The following is a 16,313-nucleotide window of genomic DNA, read 5'->3' as shown; positions in this document are numbered from 1 at the left end:
AGAGTAGACCCTCCTCACCGTGACGCTTCCGAGGACGTGGAGTAGGCTCGAAGTCCGCCACAGGTCCGGGGCCTTTCCGCGGAGCAGGGCCACCACCAGCGGTCGGAGCTCACTCCACGACGGCGACACGGCCTGGGGCTGGGTCGACCTGGCCTCGTTCTCTTCCTCAAATGGATCTTCCGGATCGCACTGCATGGGTCGGGGGAGGGGGGGAGGATCGGCAAGTTCGGCGAGTCCTAACCTGGGGAGTTCAGGCGAAATTTTGATAGTAACAAATTTGCGTCCAAATTGGTTCAACAGGCTAATAGATTCATCTGATCTAGTAACCCAAAACACAAGTCACGATAATATTTGGTTTACAAAATTAGTAGCAGGTGAGTAGCCAGGTGTCAAGACAGGTGTCGAAACACCCCCCGAAATTTTACTTTATTATATATATATAGAGATTGCCAGTTTGATTGTGTGTGTGTGTACATGCGTGCGTGCATGTGTGTGTGTGTGTGTTTGCACCAGCACCTCTAAACACCCCCCCTAAAAATATTTTCTGGCTATGCCACTGGTTAGTAGGGTTTCGAACTTGGCTCAAGAGGTCGAGACTCCACTGGCAACAGCGAAAACGTGATGTCAGAGGATGCAATAGGGGGATACAGGAGGGCATTAGAGCTTCGTTCCCGACGGTTTGCAAGAAGCTTGATGGTGTGAATATTTGAATAGTAGTTTCAAATAACATGCTACCCGATATCCACTTTAAGACAAACAGCGATATTTACGTTTTTCGAAGCGTTGATTGCAGTGGGTAAGCTCCATTGAGTGTGCTTGATAACTTAGGGTGACCACCTTCCAGCTAATGAAATGCGCGGCACGCTGACAGGAGAAGTACGGAATTTTCACGACTGCGGCAGCTGAAAAAGAAACTATTAGAGGAAATTTATCAACATGCAGGCCACGAAATCTGACTCTGCTAACTCATTTAATATCCTGTGCTGTCCAAACGCATATTATACACCTGCGAATTGTATCGCAGCGATAAAGCTCAAATAATTTTCACTTTCAATGATTATCTTTTTATTTTCAATACCAAATATGTTATTAAGAGAGTCTAATTTGAACACATAAAGATCGACAGCAGCAAAAGTCAATGCACCAAGGGGGGAAAAGAAACACTACGTAAATCTTTTTCGGGTTATTGTTTCCTGTAGATGCTTACTTTTACTTACATGTTCCCACACAAATTTAGAACCTTAGGTCTTTTTAAAACCATAGCAAGTTGCAGGGTTTCGTGCATTGTGCAACCGTCTTCCCTAAAAAAAAAAATTCCGCAGTAATTTTTTTGCACTGACACAGCACTATTCATAAATAATTGCAATAATTTATTCTTCAATGTTTGGCGAGCGACTTTCTCTGGCAATATTTTGGCCCAGCAAAGAAGAGGCACAACGGCGCATGCGCTTCGGTTCTCTTGCAAGAACGACGGTTGCTCCCCGCAGTGCTTGGATAGAAAATGGCGTACCATTGCGCTTCGCATGATTACCAGCGACTTCTGCACTTCCCTGTGCCCCGTTGTTCTGCAGCCCCACGAGACGCACAGTGAATTTTGTGACAGTGTGAAATGAGAGACATTTTGAAGATTTTGGTATTTCTTGAGGGATGTGGAACACCAGCCCTCCATGCGGGACGGTTCCCTGAGTTGCGGGACGGGTGGTCACCCTAGCACAACGAGCACCAGCGCACAGTGGACAAGCCACGTCTGCAGAGCTCGCTTCCGCGTATGATGCTTCACCGCTGTGCACCGGTGCTCGATAAAAAGCGCGTATTGGGGCTAATCCGCCGCAATCAACACCTCAAAGAATAAAAATATTGCAGTCGAGTTGCTTAGTAAGAAAACACACTTTCAAAGCAGCATGGTGCAGGTGTGTGCCTGGTATATTAAAAAAAAAATAGAAACTTTTTGCGAATGTTTATGCCTATGCTACAGTAAATTTCTAAAAAAAAATGTGGTTATTACGAAAGAGTATATGTTAGGCACAGATGCCCTGACAACCTGCATTCATCATTTGCAATTGTCTTTTTTTTTTTTTTTTCTCACATTCGAGATTTAAGAATTAAGAAGAAGAAGAGATTTAAGACAGAAGATTTATAATTTCTCTCAATTAGCCATATCTGGGCGTCTCTACAGGTTTAATTTTATGTCAAATACGTCGTTTACTCATGTAGGCATTGGACTATCTGAGGCCACAATCTATAAATAGGTGAATTAAAATTAACTTCTAGCTCAGAAATGAATGAGTGGAAGCTTGAAAAAAACCTTTACGGGTTCAGTTGGGCGTTCATTCAAGCACACTGCAGTAGTGAAAGGCTTGGAGGAACTATTCAACATTTAATTTAAAAATATTCCATCAAAACCACTACTCACTTCGAACTGAGAATCCACTATTCGCACATGCTTAACGTGAAACAAATGCTGGGCTCATGCTGGCTAAACAAAAACAAACTTTTTTTTTTTTTTTGGCTGCCTGCTCAACTTGCAATTGATGCAACATGCGACGTCACCCTGCTGGTGAGCGCGAAAAAATATAAATGTTGGTCTTGTCGTTACTTTCATTTGCTGACACAATACAGAAGTCAAGAAACCTGCAGAACTTGTAAACAATGATGCTTGTAATTTAAAATTTTAATTTAAACAAGATGTGTTCTATGTCGTGACTGCATGTGACCGAGGAAAACAAATGGCGGAACCCAAGGCGGACTTGATGATTTTTCTCGAGAGAAACTATTGTATTTAACATTTCTCAAAGATTGGTTTCAAAGGGGGACCTAGTGCTCCTGTAAAAATCCACGATTTAGGTAGAGAAACATGGTGCCATCGTCTGCGTGAGTGAAGAGCCGTATACTCTTAACATTTGTGAAGCACAAAACAGGAATCTATTTCCACATGCCCATAGTGGTTCTTGCAAAAAAAAAACAGGAAGCTGACAGAATTTTTTTTGACTCTGCCTTCTGTTTCTCTATTCCTAGCTTTAACTCAATACAGAGATATTCAAACTTTGCAATCGCAAGGAACACCTCCCGGTCTCGGCACTGAGGCAATAAAGCAATTCAGGAGCCTACGGACCTTGTAAGCAGCAATGCACATAGTATACTAGGGAGGGTCTATAGTATAGTAATGCATCAATATTTATTTATCCATTTACACTCAATCCTGCTGTGCCCCTCAAGGCACTGTAGAGGGGAGAGGAATACTTGAAGGGTCAAAGGATGAACACGGCGAGTATGGTACAGGAAATAGTGAGAACGGCAATAGAATCCATGCCTCTTGCAGTATGAAAAAAAAAGTTATGAGCAACAGCATGATGAAAAACAGTGCACAAAAGACAGAACAAAAGAAGAGAAACACACAGGATCACACCACGAATATTTACAAAAATAGTAAGAAACTAAGAAAACTAAAAAAGAAAACTTTAGATGCACATGTGCAGGGCAGATCACAGGGTCAGGCAACACTTAGTCGCTCAAAGCACTGGCTAGGAAGAGCACTTCCTTCTTTTATCAATCGAAGGCTCGTCAATCGATCGATAATTATCTATCGTTATCGACGGCCTGCTAATGCAACACTCTCTTAATTTCGCTATATGGCAGGCTTCCATGATTTTCCCAACATTCCGATCTGGAAATTTTCCTAAAATTGTTGCTTGTTCAAGTACACCGGCCGGTCTGACTGTTTTTGATCATGGCGTCTCAATGCAGAGAGCAAGTTCGTCTGCTTCCTCTACAGCGGTTGCGATGATATCAGAATGCCGAGTTCTTATTGGCTGACTGAAGAAAAATTAAAAAAAAATACTGGGTAGACCTTAAAGGCTTCTACCATCGAGGTCTACCCACTATCCTTCCAATCAAAGCCAATTGGAACTCGGCGTCATTCTGACGTCACCGCAACTCCTGTGCAAGAAGCAGACAACTTGCTCACCGCATACCAACTGGCCCAGCTCCCCACACTGCTCCAAATGAGGGACAGCGTGACAGAGTGTTGAATTCGAAGGGACGACCTAGTCTCCGGGACAGAGAGTGCAGCGACGTCGGACAGTTTTCTTTCCACATCACCGTCTGGTCGCCTGGGTCCGCCAAAAGCGGAGCTTAAACTGAGAAAACACTTCACCTAGGGGCAGGACTCATAACACGAGCGCACATCTTGGCAAGATCTCCCGAGATCTTGTTTGTGCGGCAGCAACTCACGTCGCCGAGCGTGTCCCGACCAGGCTGAGCCTGCACCACCATGAGGTGCAGCCGTGCGTTGCCGAGGCCGTGGAGCCCCAGCCAGAGCACTGGCAGGGAGAGCGGCAGCAGCGGCAGCACGGTCAGCGCGGGCTGGAGCACCAGGTCCTTGGCGCCCCCCGTGAGGTCGCCCAGGTACCGCCACTGCACCAGCTTCAGCACCCCCGTGAGCACCTGCGTGGTGCGGCACGGCAGGATGCGGCTTCCAAACTGGCGCGGACGCACTTTCTAAAAGAAGAGCCCTTCACGATTTCTCATTTCTGTATACTGACTTTTAAACGGCAAAGTGTCAAGCTCAAGTTTTATTATTCACTGTGAGGTTCTGCTTGCCTTCCTGCTCTGTCGTCGACGGAACTGTTTTATGTCGGTGGGCGCTCCCAGCTTTCGGCCTGTCACTCAAACGGAAGCTTTGTGTAACGGTGTTTCTTCACATTCAGTTGATGTGTTTATGTTTTTAAAGGGATACTACAACGAAATTTCGGCGCTCATTTTTTGGTCTATATGTGTTCGAAAGAGCAGTATCACATGGAACATACCAATATCTTGTTAAAAAAGTCTCGAAAAGGAATTTTAAAACGAATTAAACGATTAGCAGAGAGCACCTGGTGGATGTCGCTAAAGCCTCGTTTGTAATGCTCGTCTAGAAACCTTCACAGCTAGTGACGGAGGTTGTCTCGTCTCCGGCCACGACGAGAGAAGGGGGGAAGGAGGAACTTTCCTCTTCCCGAGAATCCCTTTTGTGTGTCGCAGCAGTCGCTATTGTCCCCCTAGAAGATTATAGAAGATTAGCCTGTCACTCAAAATTTGTACAAAAGCAGCCGCTTCGGTGGCTCGAACGACTAGGCCATCCTCTCAACGTCAGCCTCGCCGTAGCTTTGCTCGTCTTGAGACGACCTACGTCACGATTGCGTTGGATGTCACGTGCTCTAAGCTGGGCCTTCTCCGAGCGCTTGCCAAAGTGGGCCATTTATAACAAAAAATACAGCCACCAGGATCAAAATACAAACGTGCGATTGTCATTTACGGATATTGTGGATCATATTCAACCTATTTTTGAACACGACGGGAATATTTCAAATTTCGTTGAAGTATCCCTTTAAGCTATATTAAAAGCTTAGTAGTAATATCAGGAGTATGGTACAATAAGTGGTCTTGTTTTGTCCTTTTTGCTTTGTTCGGTATTTCAGAGTGTTGGGTAAAGTACATCTAAAAAGTACACTTGAAGTAAAGTACAAAGTAAATGAGAGGTTATGTGACTTAAGTACACTAGGCACAATGTACTGGAAGTAAAGTACTATGTATAAATACAGTGTACTTTCAAAGTAAAGTACAAGTGCTTCTTTATGGAATCATTCATTCCCTTACAGCTTTTTTTAAAAATGGGTATGTATTGCCCAAGGGGTAAAGGGGGGTGCATCAGCTATTTTTGAAAATGGCGAATACTGGGTAAAGTTAAGTGGCCACAGAGCAGTTGTTTTACTCTTATTGACAAACTACTTAGCACAATCAACTTATAAGGCACATATTTGTATCAGTCTTATAGCCATTACCCCACTCACAGAAATGACCAGGTGACGCCTTGAAAGATGATAGCATGTTTTCACACAATGATATGCCATCTTTTGTTAGAGGTTGGTAAACTCTTGTACTCGATCTCAGAAGTTTTGTATAGAACCGGGAAAGCCATGGACGCAAGCGCGTGGTCCTTGAAAGAGCATAATTTTGCCAAACCAAATTTGGAGAATGTACTTTGAAGTTGGGAGTTGTACGGTCAAACCCGTTTATAACGAACAGCAGGTAACACTACAATCAGTTTGATATAGCGAGCAGTTCGATATAGCAAAAACCATTTACAACGAACTTCCACGATGCGTTCGTTGTAAGGCGAGAGCTTCTCTTTCTTTCTCATCTCATCGCTTCCGCCTTGTAACAACGCGCTGTAAAGTTTTTTTGTGTTTTTTTTGCATGCATGCAGATATTGTTTTGTTTTTAGCTTATCTCCTTTTCTGAATCGCTTCTTTTTTGTGGCAACCACTTTGGGATGAAACTTTTTGTTTTTCTGTGCAGGCGTGCAGAGTGTTTTGTTAGCTTTCTCCTCTTGTGAATCGCTTCTCTTCGCTCAACTTTGTTCGCGGCTTGAGCTTTTAAAATTTTCTTTCTTTCCTAAGTTTTTTTTTGGGGGGGGGGAAGAGGAGGGGGGGGGGGGGGGGCAAGGGACAGGCTAGATGATGACTGCTTGCACGTTTTTGCAAGCCTTCCCGGGGGAAAAAGTTTGATATAGCCAATCTGTTATTCATTATAAAAAGTACTTTTTAAAGGCATTTTTATTTAAAAATTTCGTGAGTTCCATATTGACAATAATTTGCTGTACGTGGGTCATTCTAAACGGGTTTCACTGTATTTACCTTGGAGAGTACAAGAAGTACATGTTCAGAGAATGAACTTTAAGTAAAGTACAAGTTTTCTAAACCTACCTGAAGTAGTACTTAAAGTACTTCAAAACACTTGGTATTTATGTGCACATTTATTTATTTGGCTTTCCTGGTGTTCCTAAACAGCACTTGGTCCTATGGAAGGGTGCACTGATTGTCACATACGTATCGCATTGATGCAGCATATTTGTTGGAGAAGCAATACAAAGTCGTTGCAAATGAAGAAAAAACAGCACACAACATAGCAAAAAAAAAAAAAAGAAAGCATTATGGGCAGCATTTGCAAAGTATGCAAAAAACAATATGTAGTAAGCATAAAAAAAATTGCACACATCGTAGCCGATAAAACAGCACTTGCAGCGCAGTTACATGCAGTCTGGTATGAGCTGTTGAGACACGAAAATTGAAAGAAGGAAAGTTTACAAAGTGTCTTTCTACATTACAGTACTGGCTAAAACAAAAACAAAAAAAAAAAAATCCAAAAAGTTTTTAGCAAAGATCGATTAGTCAAAATTTCCCACAAAAATATGTCCACCTAAGGCTTGTTCATCACAGTCAATGCATTAAAAACATACTGGAGACGTTCCAGGGGTCTTACACTTCTCGACTCTGAGCAACTGAATACACAATGAAAGCAAAAGAGTCCTGTTAGGTCCAGCTATGGAAATAGAAAAGGTTAGTGTTGGACAATTAATGAAACTGTGAATACAATTGTGCAAAGGGGGCAAATCCTGTGCCTGCCTCCATTCGGAGAGGTAGTAATGCAAGTCTAAAAGTTTCAACAATTGCTCATGACTGAAATAAATCCGCCTATTAAAATAATAGTTGGAGAACAGTTGATCAAACTTCTGTATATTTTCAATTTCATTTTAGTTTGTCTTATTCCATGAATTCCATACCACGCTAGAAAAACCTAATTTAGGCAAGATCAGTGATCGGTACAGATGCATGAAGCAAAATTAACTCTTAAACTGGCAAATCGTTTTGGTGATCGCGCGCTTTGTGCGGTAACATGTATTGCTCGGATATGTCATGTGCTCAGAAAATTTCAATTCACTATTTAAGGAAACGTCCGGATCTCGAACAACTGAAACATGTCCAATCAAGCATTTGTTCCGAGCGTACCCAAACAGATTTGGAAATTTTTCCTCTAAAAATATATATTTGTTTGGTTTTAGCCAGGTTGAAAAACCGGCTAATATAATGTTAAGATGTCTGATAGGGTGCTTCTTTTTCACCTGAGTTGTGACGCACCACCGGGCAGGCACGTTGCTCTTGAACCTTCCAACTATGTCTACGTCTAGATTCGTCCATGTGCTCAGTGCACTTATGAGCTTCACATCTCCTTTTCAGCCACCTGTTTTTCATTCCCCCTCTCCAGATGACCCAAAGATGGGTTATGGTATCTCCCTGCTGAAGGTAAACACGGATGTGCTGTAAGCCTTGAAGTAATGAAATCCTAACAACAAAAATCCGCCGCATACACTAACTGCTTCACAACATGACGCGCCGCTTGAGAAAGCCTGCGACGCCCTGGACGACACAATCGAAAGCGGAAGAAAAGAGTCATCTGGTTCCCCGTCACTAGCTTCTGTTTCAAAGCTGCTCCCTGAACAGTAGGCAATTCAGAAATAATTAATCTAGACATTCTTAGGGATGTAATGTAGCAAAACTTCTCTAATTTGCAATCGGGAAGGAATGCATTAGTGCACCATGGTTTGGCACAGCGGAGCAGAAGCTCCTGTCAGTGCTTCAGGTATAAGAAATTTTACCCTTACTTTTGCCGGCTCGCTTAAAAACGGGCCTCAATCTGCCATAGATTTGTGTAATTGCTGCTGCATAGTGCACATTAAATACCGGAGGTTAGCAACCACACCCCAATGGGAAAATTTCTAATTTTAGGCCAGAGATGTGAGTTACCGTTTCAAGAAGGACTGCCTTCTTGCTATGCACGTATCCACAAGTTCAAAAATACGACGACAATAAAAGCGCAATGGCGACGACAAACCATTGTGCAAAGAACTGCAACGACGACAAAAGGGTGGCCAGGTGAGAAGAGAGCGTGGCGTAGACCGCGAAACATAGACCACTCACAAGGACCACGGGAATGACGATGCGCTCGAGGTACCGGCAGTTGATGACGTGGCGCTCCTTGCTGAATGTGGACACGGGACGCATCAGAGAGTTCTCCAGGCACAACCTGGGGGCAGACAAAGGAGCAGATATTCTTCATTATGCATTTCGTAAAGAAACTATAAATAAACACCAGACACTGGCTCAGGAAAGGACAACAAAATAAATTAGGTGAAAACAACAAACAGGTTAGAAATCTTCCAGCTAACACTCACAACACAAAAACAGAAGAAAAAAAAAAGAAAAGTGACCCACAAAGGATGTTTTTTTGTCATGTGAATTACGTACACTTGAGACAGTTTGAATGCCTGAAGCTGCCAGACCGCAGTCCATGCACACTAGCACCCAGATATCATCCTAAACATACATATAGAAAAACAGGCTGGTGGAGCTTTGAAGCTGAGCTGCTTTACTGATTAGCTTTGTGGTCAACCGGGCAACCAATTCTGACGTTATGGATAGCCCAGAGGAATCTTTCTCGGGAAAGACAAGCATTTTGAACCCCTTTCTCTTTGCACGAGTACCATGACATGAAAAGTATGGGAAGCATTTGCTGCCTCCCATGAATTTCTGGGGTTGGGGCTGTTCAAAGACTTTCAAAAGGCAGTGATTTTACAGGCACAAGACATAACAGTAGACAGAAGAAGCAACAGCAAAGAATGTGCACCTGAAGTATTTAAGGAACGGTGCCTCCAGCATGATGAAGCGCCTAGACTCGACAGGACGTCGCAGCCGTGCCCCCGCAAAACTGGCACCGGCCGCAACCCTTGTTTCAGGAACAAAGGTCTCCTTTTCATCGAGAACCACTAGCTGCTCCTTGCCCTGTTAGATGCACCAAAAAGACAAACTGGACATCATCAGACTAAACTAGCAGTTGGAGTAAGTCATTCATTCAATCCATTTTGGGAAAACACAACCTACCTACATTTCTTTTGAAGCCGAAACAAAAATTGTCTGGGTGTCTTGGTCACCCCTACTAGAATATGTCTGGCATCTTCCACATTCTGCAGGAAGATGCACTCCTGGTATGTTTGACATTCACCAAGAAAATGTCTTCGAGGCTTCTCTAGGGGGACATTCTCCTGCTATCTTGGACATTTCCTACTAGGACATCTGTCTGGTATCTGCCATGTTCTGCAGGAAGATGTCCTCTTGGAATATTTGACATCCACCAAAAGGAAGTCTTTCAGGCTTCTCTAGGAGGACAATCTCTTGATGTCTTGGTCATCCCCTACTAGGACAAATGTCTGGTATCTTCATCGCTCTGCAGGAAGATGCCTTCCTGGTATATTTCACATCCACCGAGAGGATGTCTTCCAGATTTCTCTAGAGGGACATTCTCTTGGTACTAGGATTCCCTACTAGAACATACGAGGTATGGCAGAAAAGTAAGGAGACTGATTTTATTTAAACCATGAATTTTATTATTTAAAAAAAATCAAGGTTATCCCCTTCAAAGTCGTTCCATTGGGCAGCCGCACAACCAGGGAGGCGCTGTTTCCATCGCGCATGGCAGTGCTGGAAGGCTTCTGCTGGAATGCCTTTCAGCTCGTCGGTTACACTCTTCTGGATATTATCCAAAGTACCAAAATGGTGCCCTTTCAGGTGGTCTTTGAGCCGGGGGAATAAAAAACGCCGGTTCGCTCCATGAGACAGTTAATACCTTCGCATTAAAAAAGTCACAAGGACTGAGATGTGGCAGATAGGGAAGGCTAGGGAACCACAGGAATGCCTTTTTCTGCCAAAAATTCATAGATGAGGATTGCCGTGTAACATGGCGAATTGTCGAGGTGCAGCGTCCAAGTGCGTACAAAGCCGCACACGGGTCACACCTCTTCCTGAGCTTTTCAAGGATTCCCAATAAAAATGTTTGATTTGACAGTTTGTCCTGGAAACACAAATTTTTTGTGGACGATCCCCTGACTGTCAAAAAAACAAATGAGCATTAATTTAGTTTTCAATTTGATGGCACAAAGTTGCTAAAAATTTTGCTGGTCCATTGTTGTAACGCACCTCACAAACACAACTTTACTTGAGATGCTCTCAACAATAGCGTAGCAATTGTAGCAAGTTCAAAGTTATACTAAGTCTACATCAGGAGTTAACCCAACTGCCACGTGAAAGGAGAAGCAGCACCATTGTCGGTTCGTACACAGTGTTGCCAGTCTCATTACTTTTCTGCTACAGCTCGTATGTCTGGTATCTTCCATGTACTAGAGAAAGACGCCTACCCAGGTCGGTTCGCTGATCAATGCAGCTGCATCTCTCCTGGCGGTTATAACTCATTCCCAAATGAGGGATGATTTTGATGTCATGCGACCAACACCGTGGGGACAAAAAACTAAAAGTATGTAGCGTTCCAGGAAAATGGCTGCCATGAGTCCGTCCTTACTTCGATTATTCAAGTCCGATTTTGTGCGCAGCAGAAAAAGGATGAACATGCTTGAAAGCTAAGTGAAATTAATCGCCTTTATGTACTTTAGTGCAAGGTAAAGTTAATTCTGGGGAAGGCTACGTTAAGCAAGAATTAAAGAAAACAACAGGCAAGGCTTGCGTCTACCAAGCCGAATCGGCTGGAACGCTACATACTTTCCACAAAGCCGGTCACATGACCTCAAAATTTCTTTTGCAGGTGAGTTAACCGCCGGGAAAGATACCCGCATTGATCAGCAAATTAGCCCTGGTGTGTTTGACATCCTCCAAGAGGATGTCTTCCACCCTTCTCCAGAGGGACATTCCTTGAATGCTATAGACATCCTCTGCAAGGGTGTCCATCTGGTGTCTTCCACATCCTTTCAGGATGATGTTCATCTGGTGTCTTCCAGATCCTTTCAGGAAGATGTCCTCCTGTTGTCAAACATCCTCCTGCCAACATCTTTCTGGTGTCTCGCATATCCTCCAGGACTTCCAGCTGGTGTCTTGCAGATACTTTTGTGGTCACGTACGCACGCACCGACCCAGCGGCTCCCGAGAGAACTTTTCTCCACTCGATCGAGCGGCCCCGGAGAGCGTCATGTTACCTTACCCGGCTCAAGTGCTGCGTCGTCGACGAATGTTGCCGCACGCTTACATAAGTCCGCGCAACATCCATTGCACCACATTAGACAACATCTTGGCAATCACCCCATAGCACTGCCAATACTGCTGTCTCATCTGGCTGACGTATTGCCTCGCGATTCCACCAGTTCACGCCATCGCGAGGTAACCCTCAGCACGAGGGTTTAAAAAGAAGTCGGACAGAGGAATAAAGAAAGACGAGACGGAGTGAGCAGCGAGACGGCATGGGACCATCGGCCTGAATAAACGCCGACAACGCTCTTTCATCATTATTATAAATTTGGCCAAGTAATAATCAGTTAACGAAATAAAATGTTAGTGTTCTCACCAACTGTTCCAGACCAAGTCTAGAACAACCCGAGATACCACACTTTTAATGGGAGGCCGAAAAAACCATCATACCTTAGTAATGAGAGAACAGCGTCCTGGTACTTGGTGACCGGGCCTGATAACAACGACGTCGCCTTCGACCAGCAGCTGAACAGGGACGTTGACGAGGACGCCATCGCGGATGGCCCACTGGAGGCTGATGCATGGCGACTGCGGTTGGAAAAGCGGAGCATGGTCCTCGATGTTCCACACCGGGCTGTCGCCACTCCCCAAGCAGCCTGGGCAATATTGACAATGATAATTAAAAACTTAATAATGTGGCAAGTAAGAGCAAGTATGCAGGCAAGATGGTTCGTCTCATTCGTTATAATTTTAATAGCACAAAACCTACTGAGGCTAAAGTCACCAGATCCTGGGAAGGATCCGGTGACTTTAGTTTCCCCGGCCATTGCCTTCCTGGCCTGCTATCCGGATACAAACAAATACTAACATATAGACGACAAACCCTGGCAAGGTGGTAGGCTGATTAGTCTCAGTTGCCATGACAATCGCCATTTCGGTCCATTCTAATATTCAAAGCTTCGGTCTAAACAAGCCACTCCAAGATTGCTATGGAGCATCATCATACTGAAAGCGTTCCTCGCCAATACAGGCATCTTTGGCACTGTGTAAGCAGTCAACTCATCAATCATGCTTATCTCCACAGATTCCTTCCAATGATATTGCTCCTCTTGAGTATTTCAAGACAATAAAATTTTTTTCAAAGCCTCCAAGCACCGACGCTGAATATGGTGGCAGTACAAAGATGTACACTTGTTTCACTGGTGTATGAATAGCAAAATCTCGGTATACGAAAGACGTCTCTATAAAGCTACTTGTCACTAGCGAATTTAGGTTGGCTCACCAAGAATAGAGATGCCACGAAGAAACTGCTCATTCTATTAACCAAGATGGTAACCATATGGGGAGCTTGGCTCTACTTTCCCAGGATCCAGCGACTAACTGAGGCCACATCGAAGCTGGATTGACACAGACATTGTAACTCTGCAGTGTGTTTGGAGCTTTGTGTTTGTGTCCGTCCAGTCCCCACCTCACACTCCGAAGTCGGAATAACGAGCATAAGCCTGCACTGTAGATGCACTACCTATCCGGTTCTCGAGTTGCTACTTACTGATGCCAACAGATCTGCTTCCTAAACTGGTACTTCACGACAAATAGCCTCCTGCAATATATGAGTACTTCCTGATGCTACTAATGCTTCCCAAAGTCTGTTTGCTACACTAGTGTTCCCAAACGTTGCCTAAATGGGCACTTCTTGAGGCCTAGATTTTTGTTTGCTAAACTGTTACACAAACATAGGTCTCTCGTTACCTAAACTGCTACACAAACACTATGTCCCCGCGTCCATAACTGTACAATTGACCGGTGCACAGAAAGTGCGCTCACAGTCAGCTGGGACAAACACTTGGTTTCTATCTCCTATAACGCCGTCTTCAGTTTGTCCAGGAGGACACACGTTCAAAATCATAAGGCACACAAAGAAGGGGCTACATACTTGCGAGCGTGTCCACAAGCGCGTCAGCACGGTTCCGCATCTCCACCTGATGTAGCTTGGCATCCCAGCCAACGACGACGAGATTGAGCGCCAGGACGCAGCAGAGGAACAGCGAGTCTCCAACAAGGACGGCACCCCTGAGACCGCAGTACATCATACAATGGTGCAAAACATTTTGACCGCAAATTCCAAAAACAGTTTAGCTGAACGGGATTACATACAGTTACTGACAATACAAAAAAGAGCGGGACATTTCTTTTGAATGCCCAGCTTCCAGCATGCACTCATTACCTAACATGGTGCTTTGAGTGCGCAAGTTCATGCTTGAAGCTTGCAAGACGTTGAAGTGATATCAAAGATAAAAAGCTTGTGCTGGAGGCATGACCAAGAATTTTATGAGAAATTGAGCTAAACGCAATTGGTCACTTACGGGGCAAGCAGAGCAGTATTTCTAGAAACCGTAAAAGTACATGTGACATAGCGTAGAACGACTTCCTAGTTCAAAGACAACATGCTGGCATATGATCACTAATGCGTGATGCACGTCAAACACCTCTCTACAGTGAATACATTGTGAGATGTCATTGGTTAAAGGCTTATGTATCGTCAATTCAAATAATGTGACAGGAACGAAAATGCTCTCTCAAGGAAATTAAGAAGTGGCGACGTCGAAGAGCAGATATACAAACCCTCCGAGGGAGTATGCAACTACAAATGCAACGACTTCGAAGACCAGGAGAAGAGCACTTGGCCAGCGGAAGACGGAATGTGGGTTCTCGTGATGAAAAGCTTTTCTCAGCCATACTGAATTTCTCTCCTTGCTCTGAAAAAAAAAAAAAAGAAAGAAAAAAAAAGACTTCGAGTTTTGTGTTTAGAAAATGAATTGACGTAGAAACTTTTATAAGCTGCTGGCTTACTCTGAAGATGTCCAGTTCCTCTTTGAGACACTTGTGAAGACGACGCAGCGCTTCAGCCGTCGTCAAGCCGACCGACTCCATTGTGAAACGTCGTCTGCTAGATCACCAAGCCGTCATTTTGGAGTGCAGGCAACATCCTCCTAGTCCATCGGCGCTATAAGTCACACAAAGATAACGATATTTATCTTCGAGATAACATACTCGGCGTTTTCTTTCTTGTTTAATACGAACACAATTAACATAAGTTTCGAACGTTTGAAGTGCAGGAGCCATGTTTAGCGTAGCAGAAGACACAAATGACACTAGTTTATGATTTTTTTCTGACAATTTCGTCATGTGTACCGTTTCATAACCTGTTGCGATCGTAAAGTGAGAAGACACACTTTTATTTAAGCAACTTATGGCTTCTCGTGAACAAAACGATCTTGGTTCAATTTGAACGATTTAAAAACATCGCCGCGTCGCCAAGGTACCAATAAATAACGCCTTCTGTTCATGAGGTTAGCGAGATGTAGAGCATTGAGAAGCCTTCAGACAACGGCTGTTTGAATCGGATAACTCAGAACTTGTACTTCGCATCGACAACTTGTTTAGCGCAACGCTTCCTGATGGCTGTGTTACAGAAGCTAAAAAAAAACTACTAAAAAATCTCAAAATTTTACACGGAGCATCAGTTTGGTTCATCGCTTACGTGAGACATTCCGCCGAAGTTTGGCACAAAGGTTGTCTGCTACTTTTTTCGCTGGGAACTTGTCGACGCCATCTTGTCATTTTGTTCGATTGGAGCGCCACTAAACATTTGGTAACTTTGAGAATTACAGGAAAATACCATAACACGTATCACGATGTTTAAATAGAGTTTTATTTTATTTTGCGGCAATAAGTAACGTTGCTGCGTATTTTGACTATTTAAAAATATTTTGTTGGTAGCGCCATCTACTAGTATAAACACTAAACATAAAAAAGATTTATTAGCGCGAAATTTAAACTGCACATATTTCGTTCATGTGGCGGACATTTCCGATTTCCCCGTAAAGGGAATGTCCGCCTCTTTGTAGACGCTCGAATTGTACTAACTGTACACAAACAAACTCAGTACGCCTTTCAAGCTGTCTGTGGCTAACTGTGACTTTTGTGAAAACTTCACTTTCCTGAGACTGAAGCAAGAGCGGGAAGGACACAGAACTCAACTGGGTTTTGCGTTTGTCCGTCCTTTTTTCACGTCGCTCCAGGGTTTAATACATCAGTTTTACTTTTATTCTATTACGGAAACTGAGTTCGGAAAATTCAACCGGTCGTTGCGCATGTTTTTTTTTTTTTTTCTCATTTATAAATTACCCCGCAGTTTCAGATGAGCATCATAGTAGTAAATTACACGCATAAAATATTTATTAGGACGTCACACGTTGCATAACGAGACGGTCCCATTGCAAAAAAGATTCCAGAACAAAAGAATGCATACATGTTTCTCCTGACGCGGTACCCTCTCGGGTTAAATATAATAAATAAATAAATTTTCTGCAGAGGGACAAATACAGACACACGAGGAGGTTGTTATGCAACTCACAATGAGCAACCCGGTATTTACGCACAAAAGACACCGAGCGGTACGTCAAACGC

At 43.7% G+C, this 16,313-nt stretch overlaps 1 protein-coding gene across 1 annotated transcript in view; it reads right to left on the bottom strand.

The window, feature by feature from the left end:
* Positions 1-15,452, bottom strand: part of LOC8039050 (transmembrane protein 94) — a 59,583-nt gene extending 44,131 nt beyond the window's left edge. Inside the window, exons 1-9 of the mRNA XM_029971620.4 lie at positions 15,385-15,452; positions 14,694-14,847; positions 14,466-14,599; positions 13,777-13,913; positions 12,294-12,499; positions 9,502-9,656; positions 8,796-8,901; positions 4,231-4,443; positions 19-189 (exon numbers count right to left, since the gene is read on the bottom strand). Of these exons, the coding sequence (XP_029827480.2) occupies positions 19-189; positions 4,231-4,443; positions 8,796-8,901; positions 9,502-9,656; positions 12,294-12,499; positions 13,777-13,913; positions 14,466-14,599; positions 14,694-14,774 (1,203 nt within the window). The 5' untranslated portion in view covers positions 14,775-14,847; positions 15,385-15,452. The remainder of the gene's footprint in view (positions 1-18; positions 190-4,230; positions 4,444-8,795; positions 8,902-9,501; positions 9,657-12,293; positions 12,500-13,776; positions 13,914-14,465; positions 14,600-14,693; positions 14,848-15,384) is intronic.
* Positions 15,453-16,313: the final 861 nt, after the last annotated feature.

This window comes from Ixodes scapularis, unplaced genomic scaffold (assembly GCF_016920785.2).
Source record: "Ixodes scapularis isolate PalLabHiFi unplaced genomic scaffold, ASM1692078v2 PGA_scaffold6__148_contigs__length_123643588, whole genome shotgun sequence".
Taxonomy (NCBI): domain Eukaryota; kingdom Metazoa; phylum Arthropoda; class Arachnida; order Ixodida; family Ixodidae; genus Ixodes; species Ixodes scapularis.
The sequence above is the reverse complement of the archived record's forward strand: the minus strand, read 5'-3'. Positions and strand labels throughout refer to the sequence as shown.